The sequence below is a fragment of the Electrona antarctica genome (genome assembly GCF_951216825.1).
Source record: "Electrona antarctica genome assembly, chromosome: 9".
NCBI lineage: Eukaryota > Metazoa > Chordata > Actinopteri > Myctophiformes > Myctophidae > Electrona > Electrona antarctica.
The window spans coordinates 25,743,349-25,758,033 of NC_136790.1; the positions used below are offsets into that span (position 1 = coordinate 25,743,349).

General features: G+C 42.2%; 1 protein-coding gene across 2 annotated transcripts; it reads right to left on the minus strand.

The window, feature by feature from the left end:
- Window positions 1-7,768: 7,768 nt before the first annotated feature.
- On the minus strand, window positions 7,769-14,315 carry ube2v1 (ubiquitin-conjugating enzyme E2 variant 1). 2 transcript variants are annotated; one of them, XM_079510259.1, is made up of 4 exons: window positions 14,219-14,315; window positions 11,613-11,761; window positions 9,922-10,047; window positions 7,769-9,175 (listed from the first exon to the last, which is right to left on the minus strand). In XM_079510259.1, exons 1-4 carry the CDS (start codon window positions 14,238-14,240, stop codon window positions 9,029-9,031), a joined length of 444 nt encoding a protein of 147 aa, XP_079366385.1. In that variant the 5' UTR covers window positions 14,241-14,315; the 3' UTR covers window positions 7,769-9,028. The 2 variants fall into 2 exon arrangements, with proteins under 2 accessions (XP_079366385.1, XP_079366384.1); XM_079510258.1 differs by lacking the exon at window positions 14,219-14,315 and adding an exon at window positions 13,914-14,161.
- Window positions 14,316-14,685: the final 370 nt, after the last annotated feature.

Genomic DNA, 14,685 nt, shown 5'->3' on the forward strand with positions numbered 1-14,685 from the left:
ATTCAATGTACCCTGTAGCATGCTGAATCTGATTAAATGCATAGTGGGTAGAGCTGCAGATGAAAGCAGACACAGATGAGCTATCAAGTCCTGTTTAGTTGTGATAAGTGAGATAATTTGTGCTAATCACATCCAGTCATTAGAGAGCCCTCTGATAAAACAAATGCAAGTCCTTTTCACTGCAATATCTTTTCAGTGCCTCCACTGAAATCTTTCTCTCCCTCTCCCTCTCTACGGGCTGACAATGAAGCAGCTGCAAGCCAGTGAATGAGAGTGATTGTCTTTGTATCCCTTCTTCTTTTAATCAGTAGTCACTAAATGAGAAAAAGAGAAATTCCCCACTTCAATAGGCGTGTTTTTTCAGATGCAATGGTGGTTGGTTGTAGAAAAGCACACATTTCATATATTCATTTCATATTGAGCCTCGTGAAAATGGTGCTATGAGTGGCCCGCTGAGGAGTTCCCTGCACGCACTTCGGTAGGGGCAAAAAAAAGGAAAAAGGAACAGATCAATCTAGAGGTGGCTGGTTAAGTCTTGCAGAATCAACCATGTCCACACCATGTCAACTCAAATGAGAAGGTGAGGTGACAGGTTAGCCAAGGAGATGAGGAAAAACTCTGAGCCGTCAGGTGTGGTGTGGTGAATGACAGGAGATGTTGGAGGGGAGGGGGGTTTGAGGGAGGTAACAGCCAGGGATGCAAAAAGGGGGGGCTGTACAACTACATTTTAATCTAGTCAGCCCTCAATCCTGATAAAAGGAATCTGTCCATCTCTATCCTTTCCATTTTAGGGGTCATCAATCAAATGTGTCCCTCCCTCCCTGCACACTCTCCTTGTGCATGGCCTGTGTGTGTGTGTGTGTGTGTGTGTGTGTGTGTGTGTGTGTGTGTGTGTGTGTGTGTGTGTGTGTGTGTGTGTGTGTGTGTGTGTGTGTGTGTGTGTGTGTGTGTGTGTGTGTGTGTGTGTGTGTGTGTGTGTGTGTGTGTGTGTGTGTGTGTGTCAGGGGTCTCGGGGGAACAACCAGGCGCGAGCTAGAGATGCTGTTGGAAATTGGAAAGGCCAGAGAGGTATTGGAGGTGGAATATGATGGTTGATAGTGATAGGGGTACAATGACATGCTGGGTCGTGGATGACACTGTGAGACTGACAATAGGACAACACGTGCAGTACAAAGAGGCATTGCAAAAGCAACTATCTATACATTAAATACACTTGACCAAAACACAAAGCACACATTGCATTCATCTGTGTTCATTTTAAAGCTCTCAAATATCTAATAAATCACGTCACAGACCCCAAATTGATATATGGCCATGTGAAAAGATTTTGTGCCAGAGATTGCCATGAGAGAAAATGTCGTGACGCAATCATGTAACGTGTAGTGAGCTTGTACATAGACTATTGGGGAAGGTTGTCCTGTTTGAACTTTTCCTTATTTTGCTGGGGACCCCTTGGAACCCCCTCAGGATCGCACTTTGAGGACCACTGTTATAAATCGTGTGATGTTTCCTCTTTTATACATTTGCCTATTGTATTTGCACTTTGAGATTCCGTGGAATGTAAAGTGCATTATAAATAAAATCCATTGTTATTCCATTGCAGAAGCCTACATTTGCAACCCTGAGCATGTTTAGACCATTCATTATATGACTTTGGGTTTGGAACACTGTCCCTTACACAACCTGTGGTACCAGTGTACCACTGCGACTTGCACATTAGTGAAATAACACAGTTTATCAGCTAAAAGTCCCTGTCCTGCTGTCCTTGGCACATGATATTGATAGAGACCTCCATTGCACCCGAGTGAATTAACTTTCCCTGGGACACTTGCCTTGGACTTCTTCCTGCCAATAATACTGCATACATTTCGCCCGGGCGTACATCACCACCATTCCTATTCAATATACAATCAACTGATGGTGTCACTGGGGGTGACATTGTCTCTACAAGTGTCATTCGTTGGCCTTGAGAGCACTTACACTAAATGGCTCTTTGCCAAATAGCCCTTCAGCGCTGTCCAGTTCAATTGCTCTGTCAAAAGGAGAATTACCTGCCGAAGGGCCCCAAATGGGAGCTCTCCGCTGAAAAGGACACTGGGAACAGTTTGGCTAATGTCCGCATTAAAAAAGCTCATTTGGCAGAAATGGAATATCAGAGAGTAATCGTTGCATCTGCATGCGCAGGAAAAGGGGCTAAAGTACCGTCGCTTTGACTTAATTGAGAAGCACGTGGCGAGCCTGAGCTGCAGGATAGTGGGGGTTGGTTGGGGTCAGTGATGATAATAATGGTGGGGGGGTGGGGGGGTGTTTGAGAAAGAGGCTACAATGGGTGTGATAGGGGCCAGCTGTAAAGCTGAAACTACTGACTGGGTGCTTGTAGTGGAGTAGTGTTGGATGAGATGGGGGTCATGGGGAAAAGATGGAGAAAGGGGGGCTTCTCACCCTTACACTCTTTGTCTCCTGGCCATCTGCTGAGGTTTCATAAAGGGCGTGAGGCTGTGCGTAAGAAGGGGGAGTCGGGCTGAATTCCGTCACCTTAGCCATGCGCGTGGCAGCAGCCCCTCAGCTGGGGCTTTCTGCAGAGCCTGGCCAAGCTTGGAGGTCGCAGACGCTGAAACACAGGCAGAGGGAAATTTACTGTCCCCCAGGGTGACCGCACCACAACTACTCGCCATTTCCCAACACGCCAATTCTGCTTCATCAGCCATTTTGTTAAAGAATGGAATGGGGGAAATACTGGACAATGTGCCTCAGTTCAGTGGTGGAGCATAGCCACATGAGAAGGCCAGAGATGGGAGATGTTGAAATGTACTGAACTAAATCTGGTGTTATTTTTGAATGTGTCCATGCATACCATACCATATGCGCGCACGCACGCACGCACGCACGCACGCACGCACACACACACACACACACACACACACACACACACACACACACACACACACACACACACACACACACAATCATGTGGCAAATAATTAGGACTATAATTAATCTGGATACATAATGTATGGACCATGCGTAACTTTGCTGCTTGTACCTGTACAACAGAAAGCTTGTGCCTGCGGCGCGCTCACGTCTGACGCCACGCGTCTATGTGGCCCTGCGATCTGAGTTTGACACACACACATTTTGAATCTACATTTTGAACAAAGGCAGACAGCGATGTATCTTTGGCCACTGGGTTTTTTTTCATGCTGGGAAGGTTGTGTGGGCGCTCTGTAAGCGGTCTATCGCATCACGGAAAGGGAAACTGCGAATACCCACAAAGCTGCAGGTAAAGTCAGTGACGTATCATGGCCAGTTGGCTACAAAGCACAGGCCACATAACGGTACTTCCGCATACGTCACGGTCTATGACTTGGCCAACCGAACCACGCACAAAGCTGTGCGCGCACAAAGTGTGCTCTTCTCAATTGTATATGAGTAATGACAAATACCCTCTTGATAAGGGAGTTGTCCTAATTAGGCCTGGTTAACAGTATTATATGAGCTTTGTGTGCGTGTATATGAATAATGGCATATCAATTGTTCTTTTATATCTGAGTCACGTTAGACCAAAAAAAAAATGATTATGCTCAGAATATTCCAATCATGTGAGGGCCATAAAGAATGCAAATGAATACTGTCAAAATCTGTCGCACTTAGCTAATTGGCATTCTCACCCTTCTCACTCTTTGAGAAAATGTGTGTGTGAGAGTTTTATTGACCCAGTGAGCAGATGGGCTCCTCCAAACTGCCACTCAGACCAGTACACACACCGGGTCGGGTAGGAGAATGGATGTGGGAGTGTGTGTGTGTCAGTGACCATCTGACACCTCCCACAACTGGTCCATACTCATTCTGCCTTTTACATCTGAATACAACAAATAGAGTGCAATCAGGCTGTGGAGTTAATTATGGAGATGGCCTGTGACTACAGATATTTCATATGATAATCAGGGCCTTTGGTCTATCCGGATAATGAACACATCAAATTTACAGCAAACGTGAAAGCCCTTGATTATTTTCATGTAAAAACAGGAATGACAGTTTTGTCATGATACAGTTGCTGATGGAATAAGATTATTAACAATATTACTGAGGGATTCATTTAAAAGTACATGCACTCTCATAAATGGGATAAAGAGACAAACAAATGGACCAGATAGTTTAAAAAAACAACATATGCTTGGTCTTTGTGCCCCACGCACGCACGCAGCCACACACACACACACACACACACACACACACACACACACACACACACACACACACACACACACACACACACACACACACACACACACACACACACACTATGTGTCACACACACAGGGGCTATGGATAACAGGGTTATCTTCTTATCTGCATACAATTATTCTGATTGAGAGATATTCTTTCCTTTTACTGTATACAGTGAGGCCAATATAGTGCTCCATCACAGTATTATACAATTACAGTGATTGAAAGCTTGCTAATTTGATTTAGGGCTTAACACACACATTCTTCTTTCTATAAGGCTGGTTGGGTCATTGGAGATGGAACTTTTAGTGCATTCACATTGAAGGTAATCATAGTTAATGAACGGATTGACATCCAATTGATCTGAAAAGACATGGAGTGAATTTGTCGATTGTTGTTCATAGCATTTGCAATAAAGATGTATTCCTCTGCAGCATCTTACTGTTATACTGTGCATGTTACTTGAATTGTATTGTGAATTTACTGTATATACTTTGTTTTTGGAAGTCCTGGGAGGACCAGGAGAGCTTTGCTATATGTTGTATGGAAGACTAAAGGGGGGCCCATGCAGCTGTCTCTTTCACTGTGATGGATTTGCTGGGTTTCTCTCCCTCAGGCCTTGGTCACGTGCCCGTCTTTGTCCCGTTTTCTCTGCAGAAGAGGAGAGGATAGTTCAGGCAAAAAAGGGAAGCAGCAACAGCTGTTGAACGGGGACTCTGCTTCAGCCTCCCCATAGAGCCATACCTTGCCTTCACTCCAGAAACATGGTGGAGGATTGGCTTACTGCATTGGGCAGACATGCTTCCTGCCCTGAATGACTGAGGACTCTACTGCTACTTAGGCTACTCTCCATTTGGCCTCGAAAGCTCGAATGCATTGAGAAGAAAACATTGCACTGTTTAAGAGTGATAGTTCATAGGGATAGGGGTGCTTTCTTTTTGCATAAAAAATAGTGCTCTAGAAAGGGGGCTTTAAGATTAAGCTCCATAAGAAATTTGGGGCATTAAAGAGGACAAACTGTAATGATTTACTAACGACTTTCTACTAGATTTAAGCTCAGCAGCTGTCACATTAGAACTATTCATATTAAAGTGGTATTTTTTGGTTAAAACAAAAGGTTTATTGTCAAGAAGTTAAAGCAATATGGCCCGGGCTGGCCTAGCCGTCCGGGCACCTAGGCTGCTAAGCCTGACAGCGTGTTGCAGGTTTGAGTCCCGATCCCGACGACCTTTGCTGCGTGTCACTCTCCATCTCTCCCCCCCCCCTGTCAACTTACTGTACACTCAGAAAAAAAGCCCCAAAAATATCTTTAAAAAAAGGGGGAAAAAAGTAAAATCAATATATTCTAATAGGGTCTCCACGTCTCCATATAACTCTATTGCCACAGCCTGTAGAAATATGTGCAGTCACAAAGCCGGATGCACCACATCCTCAGAACAGAAATGGGGTTACACATTTTATATGGGAAGAGAAAAAAGATCATTTATCAGCTTGTGTTCCAATTTTGTTGGCTCGTTTATTTGTTCCATCACTTTCAATTTACTTGCTTTTCCTGGTATCCCGACCTGAACATATATTTTCTGTACTTTATTTATTTTCTGTTTACTACAGAGCAGGACAGATAGAGAACCAATACTCTGTGGGAATTATTGTCGGAATAGAGCTATTCAACACTTTTAGCCCATTAAGATCTGCAAGATCTACAAATGTTTTCTAAATACTAATCGTTTTCTTCTGAAGAACGTATGTTGCTATATTAGTTTTCATGTCAAGGAAACCCCCAAAATGATGTCGCATTTAGCCGATCCCCATCTCAAAATATTATGTTCCAGGGACCCACCAGAAGATTTTAGTTAAATGTTTTCTTTAAAAATGATATACTAAATTCAAAGATTTGCACAAATCTTCATGATTTTTTAATTGCCAAAGTATAATATAATGGTTAGAATCTAAAATGGCACAGATGCTTTCCTGGGTTTAATGGGTTAAAGGTTCGAGGCATTAAAATGGGTGGGGAATATATTTATTAATTCATTTATTCATTTTCCCAGAATGAAAAACATTAATTTCTTTGTCCCAGCATGCATCAACCTCAACATAGAAAGTGCTTCCTCACCTTACATGGGAATAGGCATTTGTTACGGCTAACAGTGATATTGTTCAGTATCGGTGATGACTGTCAAGTCAGAGAACAAACACAGTAAGACATTCTTCTCCTTGTTCTGTACATTTGGACAGGACTATTGATTAGCATTACCCAATATGTTTGGAACATATTTACTTTCAACTATGAATTAATAATGTGCATTTGAAACTGTAAAACTATCCTGTACATCAGTGACTCCATTTGCTCAATGGACTAGCCTATTATTCTCAACCATATTCCATAAGATCTTGCCTGTCCTGCGTCAGCACTGTTGGTGGTAAACGCATTAAATAATAAATAAATAATGCTTTACTAGTTAGTAAGCTATTACATCTAGAATGCAGTATTTTGAAAATGTGGGTAATAACAGTTACTATGTCAAGTAGAACAAAAATCAGAAATTCAACCTTGTGCTTCCAACCAATTCACGCACAGTAATAGATATTGTTTGTCTACCAACCATTACTTTAATTCGACTTTCCTAAATCTACACCATGTACCAATATAAGTTCCAGTATCTAGGCTGCTAAATGATCATTTTAATAGCAATAATAGTTGTTCTTCTCCATTACATTTGGCCTACAGTACCCTCTTGCATTGTATAATAAAGCCATCCTTTTGCATTTAATTTATAGGCTGTTTTGTGATGTAATTGCAAAAGCAATATACTGCACTTCATTGGGCAGTGGCACATAATTGCGACTGAAGGTCAGTTAACTATGGAATCGTGCATTTCTCGTCAGTGTGTTGGTCGGGCATGGTCAGGCACGTGACATCATCAGGGATGGAGCATGTGACATCATCAGGGATGGAGATCCCCGATGTCATCAATATTAAGCCCATATATGGAGATCCCTGATGTCATCAATATTGGCCAGCAACTCTACATCTGACCTCAAACCCTTAGATCTCCGTATATGGAGCTGACCTGTTCTGACATTCCATATGTTGATCCTTCCTCTTCGATGTCTCCCTTTTGACTGATACCCGTCTATTTAAACTCTGGACAGGCCTGCCCCAAAGTTATTAGTGCAGCCATGCCCGGCAGCTGGCGAAAACTACAGTTCTCAACCGGCCCGAAAATTAAGATCTTAACCCCCCATGCCAAAGCACCAGCGCTCGCCCAGTAGTCTGCTGTCACCCAGGCGGCTATGTTGATCTGACCCCCATTCCAAAGCGCCAGCGCTTGCCCAGAAGTCTGCTGTCACCCAGGCTGATGCGTGCACACCGCGGATGCGTGCACGACCTCGAGGTCGCCCTCAGGCATCTTACTGGTATATACCTTGTTTAACTATAACTAATATTTGAAAGCAACCCCTCCAGCACTATCAGTTATCTTCAGGCGTACACAACACAATTATAACTTATTAAAGAATCAGATGCGACACGAACACGTGCAAAAGTAATGACGTTTAATTGAAATATAACCATGCAACAGGTCACCGTCATCCCGACAAGATTCCCACCCGTTATAAAATAAACATCTAAAGCCATACATTGCATTCAGTGGGCATTCACTGTACAAGAGATGACCCTATGGAGTATAAACAAGTCAGTCCGAAAAACAAAACGAAAAAAACAAAAGAAACAGCTCCTGCCTCTCCATATAGGCCACAATACAGTGGGTATCCTGAAAAGGTGCCAAGCACACAAAAACGAGCCTTTTAGATCTCATGATCTTTGAAGCATAAGGACACACAGCCCCAACCATCCCCCACCCCACCCACCCATACCCAGCTTTCTAAAAATCAATCACCATCACAAAGCGCTATGAACCATATGGCACACAGAGGTCGAGTTGGAGAACATGAGTGATGACGAGCCCCGTTGATACATACAGTATATAATATGCTGCTGAATGTCTAGTAGTAACAGTAGTAATAGTAGTAGTTTATTCCCATGTACCGTACATGCACTCATTTAATATGGCCCAGCAAATTCACATCATCGGGATTGCGGACACTGGATATTCGATTTGAGACCAACACGAGCCAGGGAAGAAAAGCCAAGTCATGTCTTGCTTCGACAGAGAATCCACTTCAGAATACTGCTAAGATGGTGACGCTTTTCCACGTAAGGGTAAACTTTAAGCGGTATAATCAAGTGCAATGGCGAATGCTTTGAATACTTTACATCATGGAATCCCCTTGCAAAAGAGCAAGGGGTTTACATGAATAGAGAACAGCAGCAAGTTGTCTTGAATCACTCAACAGGATACACCCACAGTACGGTACAGTTACTGTCAGCAACCTTGGTGTGCAGAATCAAGCACCGTATATGATAGGAACACTCAATGTAATATTGTTTATGAGATTTAACAATCTGAATGCAGAATACAACGGTAATTTGGTAAAAGGTAATAAAATAAAATAAAGATCAGTGGGATGTTTTTTTTCCTTCGTGGTTAAGCATCTAAGGACATTTTTGTGGGGTATAGGAGTTCACTTGTGCATCTTTTTCTGTCCAATGTGAAGCTCCTGAGACAGCTAGTGGCCAGGTCTTATGAGGGGGATGTGTGTCACACACACCGTTTGTGTGTGTGTGACAGATGAGCATATGTATTAATGACTGTGTGCATGTGTGTTTTAATGTACACATCAATTGTGTCTGTGTGTGTTTATGACAGTGAGGAATAGCAGTGTTGAATGGCCTGTTTCAGTTGCTATACATCTGGCCCTCTGGAGGCTGGGGAAGTTTCATGTTTTCTTTGCACATCATAAGTCGTCTCAGCTCCTGCAGCACTATACAGATGCTGTATGAAAGCTGCCACTTTGCCAGTGATCCCACTGCCCGGATGTCCACCTGGGAAGGGGAGGGAAGAGGAGATGACATGAGAAGAAAGGGAGGACCAAGGTTGGAGGACTACTTTTCTCAATGGACTTTTTATTTTACACAGAATTTTATTTTGATTCTGTCTGAACACAAACATTAAATGCCATTGACAATGAATGGAGAATTTACGTCATATGTGCCCGAGCAAATCGGCTGTCGGTGCAAACCCTTGGCCAATAAGGGACCACTGTTATTGGTGAAGTAACTAAGGTATGTTGCAATAATGGGTTTAAAGGATTTATAACATCAGTTGTATTAGACATTATTTAGTAGCTCTCTGCTGTCTGGGTAGTGGTGGGTACGACTGCTGCTCCTATATGAGCTACTTTCAACCTTTTTGTCCAACGTTAGAACTGAGAAACGAAGACCATGTTAGCTCTCATGCTAGCTACTAACTTCACAGAGCGCCCCTCACTTCACACGGGTGTGATTGTAGAAATATGCAATGTAATGCACACACAGGAAATGTCATGTACGCACAGTTGATAGCGGAAAGGCAGATCAGAGCACACACCGCCCAGATACATTTTCAGAGCACACAATGTACATATTTAGATATTAGACTAGACTAGATGATAGCACACCCTCTTCTGCATTGAAGATTGAGCATCGACACTTGATCCGTCTATGCTGGATGGATAGCTGGATACAAACTATAGAAACTAATATGGAAGATCGAGATGCCATCTAACAAGAGAAAAGATGTGAACACTTACCATGCCATTGGAGCTATGTACGCCGTTCAGGTTGATCTTAGTTACAAAGCGAACAAAAGGGGGAGAGTCTGGATATCTGGGTCCACATTCAACCTTCAGACTGTATATCCTGTTCTCATAGATTGTCTGAAATAATAAAAGACCAAAGGGCTGGTTTAAAGTTCACTGTACTCTGCTTATCATTAACACAATGCATTTAAAGTGGTTAGTCATCAAATGGATTAAAATGCTTTTTTTTACTGACTAAACAACTCAATGTCTTATCAGCTGAAATCGAAGGCTAAAAAAAAGAACTTCGCCAAATGAAAGGTATATGTAGTACCAGCGACCATTCTGACATCAAACATGCTGGAGTATTTATTAGCCCATTTAGAACTGTTGTAACCTATACATTGTTATGCTTTCCAATCCGGGAGCTACCTCTGTGTCTCATTAATTATATTTTTATTTTTTGAATTTTTGACTAAGAATTTGAAGGTTTTCAGAAAACTTCGGTGGTAGTTTTGTTTTTGTCCTTTTTATGATTATTATTATTATTTCCTTTTTGCTTTTTCTGCCTTTATTTGATTTTTGCAATAATGCCCTAACCTGACCTTAACCTCAGTAAAACTATGCCTGCCGGGGAGCCAATCAGACGGGTCTATCCTAGAGCTGTAGAGCTGTAGTGGGATTAATAATCACGCAGCAAAGGTAGTCGGAATCGGGATTCCAACCCGCGACACACGGTGCCCGCACCGCTATGCCAGCCGCCCGGGCTGGTCGTTTTTTGCATAAATTCACCCGCAAGGTAGCCACTGCGTTACAATACAGCAGTCCTTCCTTAACTCCTTTGCTGCCCCTAGTGTTAGCATGCTGTTACTGCAGCATATGCCGCCCGTCCAGGCCCACTATACGGAGCTGGTTGTCCTTTCCGGGTTAAACAGGAAGGTGTGGGCCTCCGGAAGGGGAACAACACCACTGGCATTAGCCCACAGCCTTTAGCTAGCAGTACAACCAGCTACATTTGTTCAGCGATGCGATACAAACACAAATGATTTACGATTGTCGGGTGCGCGGCGGCGCATCATGGACAGCTCTCGAACCTTTGGAGATACGGCACTTTGAAAATCGGGTTATAATGGAGGCTCAACGGAGCTGGATTTAAAAATTGCTGATGGGGACGGAGGAGGTCTATACTAGCCGGAGCAATGCTAAAAGGTAAACAGATGGACGGCGCGTTCATATATGGATTAAACGGTTGTCTACTCTACGCTTATACGCATAGCTGGCATAAATAGGTCCCAATAGCCTAGCTAAGTTTATAAGCATAGATGGCAATAAAATAATTAAGTAACAAGGAATACTATAAGGAAGTTGAAAGTGCAGTCAAAACAATGTCTTTTCACAGAATAAAATAAAATGATGATCATATTGTTTAGTAAATGATTATGGGCAGCACCACCACAATTTAATAGACTAGCTGCACACATCCTTAAAGACATGCATTTTATTAAGTTCCTAAGTGTTTCATGATCTGAAAAGCCCAGTGTGATCTACAAGAAAATAGGCATCGTTCTTGGTTGCATTAAAAGTTGGAGTTGTGTGTCTTTTGTGGGACAACAGCAGCAGTATTCTTCCAAAGCAGCCCCTTAAAAAGCCATGTGGTAACTGGTAATGGTAGGGAACTGTATAGTATGGTCTGTTGCTCTCACCCTGGGAGGTCCAATGATCATGCCGTTCCAGTGGGTCAGGGTCATGTCATCCGGGTCCTCCAGGCCCCAACTCACCACACCATCTCCCCCTCCCTTCTGTCCCTCCTCCAGCTCTTCCAGTAGCCGGAAGTTACGGGGAACTATAATGCCTTAAGGGTGGAAAAACACTTCACATCATTACAAGGAGAAAACACATATAGCCATTTTAGGGCCATGCTTTTGGTGCATCCGGCTTTGTCGGGCGGAGACTGATACATACCAATATTTGTGTAGATTTTTCATCAGCATCATACATACCATTGATACATATGGCCCGAAGGCTGAGCTACAAACAGGATCTATGCACACAGAAAAGTGACAGAATAGTCTCACATAGCCAGACAACTATTACACAATCTCTGAATGCTATATAGTCTGTAAATACACCTCCTGAAATCCGAGCAAGGAAGCTGGCATTTCCTGTCACGAAAAAACATTTTTTAAATATTTGCTAATGACGTGTATATACACGTCTTTAGAAACAAAACCACAGGGTGACTTGGACGTGTATTGGCGTCTTTAGATCCTTTTTATTGAAATAAACCATTTTATAAAAATCAAGATTTTTATTTTTTTGGCCTTTCCTTCTTCAGCGATCCTAGACCGGTTTCACACATGCGCACTGCCGTTCACTTCCTTGTTTACGGGCGACTAAAGTTGCTCATAACTTAATAAATCTACGCTCTCCATGGTTTTGATTATAGCGCAGATGTTCTATGGTCATTTCTGACTGTAGCAAGCACCTTAAAATGGCATCAGTCTGTGTATTTGAATGGCACTGAAAGCATAACAGGAAGCATTTTGCTGGCAAAAGCTTGCCTCCATGTTGCCTACTCTCGAGATACACACGCCCCAGAGCCGAAGGAGGCGTCTACCTTTCTATATACTCTAGTCTACAGGAACACCTACTGACTCTTACTGAGTGGCAAAAAACGAATTTCTGGCCTTGACAGCCCATACACCCAAACTGAAAAGTGCAATCTGATTGCATTAAACATCAAACTGACTTTGCCACTTAATTTATCACTTTACCAAAATGTGGTAGTGTGCGCGCAATGCATAGAGCCTATTAGGTTGTATGTATGTCACAATCTATTTAATCCAATCTTGATTTACATACATACTTAATTGTCTGGTTAATATGGCCTAGAGAAATATACGTGAATTCCAACTAATTCATATTAATATTTTGAAACGGAAAGATAACATTAAGAAAAATAGTTATTATTCCAAGACAATATCTTCACTGGGTTTCAATAACTTTCTAACCCAACAGCACTTAAAGGGGCATGTGTAACTGACACTGACATTATGTGGTCTTAGATAACCCGTTTTATTCCTCAGAGGCAGGTGATCTTAATTAATTTGGGTCTTTAAAGTTGTAACATTTAAATGAAAAGGCTTTTTCTGCAAGTATTGACCAGACATCAATATTTTCAGCCTAATAGAATACTCAATTAGCAAAGTAATCAGACATTTACAGTGTACAACACTGCCAGTTGATTAGCCAGACTGTTGAATTGGCAATCAGGGGCAACTTGTTTTCAGTTGGTCCTCTTATCACTAAACTCTGGACAAAACCAGTTGATTTAGTATTTTAACCTTTTTTTGTGTCTCTAGATAGAGCTGTAAAAAAATACCAAAAACTATTTTTGTTCCATTTGTGAAGTTAACTGTGCGTGTGTTTTCACTCAAATTTGAGATTTAAATAGCTTAGTTAAATGACAGTTGCTTGAAGTAAAAGCCAAATGATGTAACACCACACGGGAAATTGGGACAGTGAAAGCCGAGTCATGACATATTTAGCTACTTAATCACGTAACATGTATCAAAGCGTATATTGCCAATCCAGAAGCAGTGTTTATGAATACGGGATAGTGCCAATGCCGCAGCCACACTAATGGATAATCAATGTTAAACAAACTGTAATTAACACAGACAAGACATAAGAAAGAAAAAGAACGTAAATCAAAATTTGAGGACAAATTCAAAAACATAATATGCGATGTCACTGACTGTGTACGTGCATGTTTTCATATACGGAGCTTTGGGAGCAAGTGTAGGATGTTAACTCTGCCTATTATGAGTTCAACTACTGATGATGGCTAGCCAATTCTGTGCTTTCTTTCGCAAATATATACCATGATGACTATGCAAGTTGTTGTGTTCGGCTCGGCTTCTTCGGCCAGCTAACTTTAGCTAGTCGATCTATGAATATGGAATCAGTCACACGAGCCAAATACATTGCATGTGTCAACTTACTACTTAAAACAACACCACAGAGACAAACATGAACATGATTGTTGTTTCTTCGACACGCTGCTTGCAGCTGCATCACAGCGGGCCAGTGGTGAATCTGATGATGGCTACCAGTACCAAGCTAGCCGTTACAACGGTAACATTTTCTATTCAACGCTGTCCCGTTACTGATAATGCTACATGGATGGTATGGTGGTTTGTCTGTGTACTATTAGTAGTAGCCGCGGCAGAGTTGTGAACTTTCACATCTTACAATAAGTCAAGAAATCGTTAGTAGGCCTACCAGTGCGAATTTAGAATTGGTTTACCTGATCCGGCGGACGCCGCCATCTTTGTCAATGTATTACGGGGCGCGCGCACGTACTCGTGCCCGTCAAAACAAAGGCAGACATTCCTGAGATTGACTGATGATGTATTATGTACCAGACCTCTACTGGTAGGCTATGTAAAAATAAGAATTGTGTGGAAATGTCAGATATTTTATGTACATTTGATAAAAGAAAAGAATAGCCATTAGCCACTTAAAATGTAAAGACAATAGATATTCAGGAAAAAGTTATTGTATACTTGTGTGCACTGTGCAGTGTGTGTTTACTTTATTATGCAGTATACACATGTAATTGTTTGGTTTAAATGTGTGTGCCATTCTTTGGAACAAAAGACAAAGTCAATTCCTGCTGATGCTGGGGCGTATTCTCTCCTCCACATCATCAGTGCCCATACCCTAGGTGAGGTTAGCGAAAGGGCCTTTCTGTGTGGAGTTGGCATGTTCTCC

Coding starts and splice junctions, on each gene's coding strand:
- ube2v1 (XM_079510258.1), bottom strand. CDS start 13,986: ATGCAGCTGCAAGCAGCGTGTCGAAGAAACAACAATCATGTTCATGTT. Junction 11,762..13,913: donor CTGTGGTGTTGTTTTAAGTA/GTAAGTTGACAC, acceptor TCCACCCTTAAG/GCATTATAGTTCCCCGTAAC. Junction 9,176..9,921: donor TACATAGCTCCAATGGCATG/GTAAGTGTTCAC, acceptor TCCCCTTCCCAG/GTGGACATCCGGGCAGTGGG.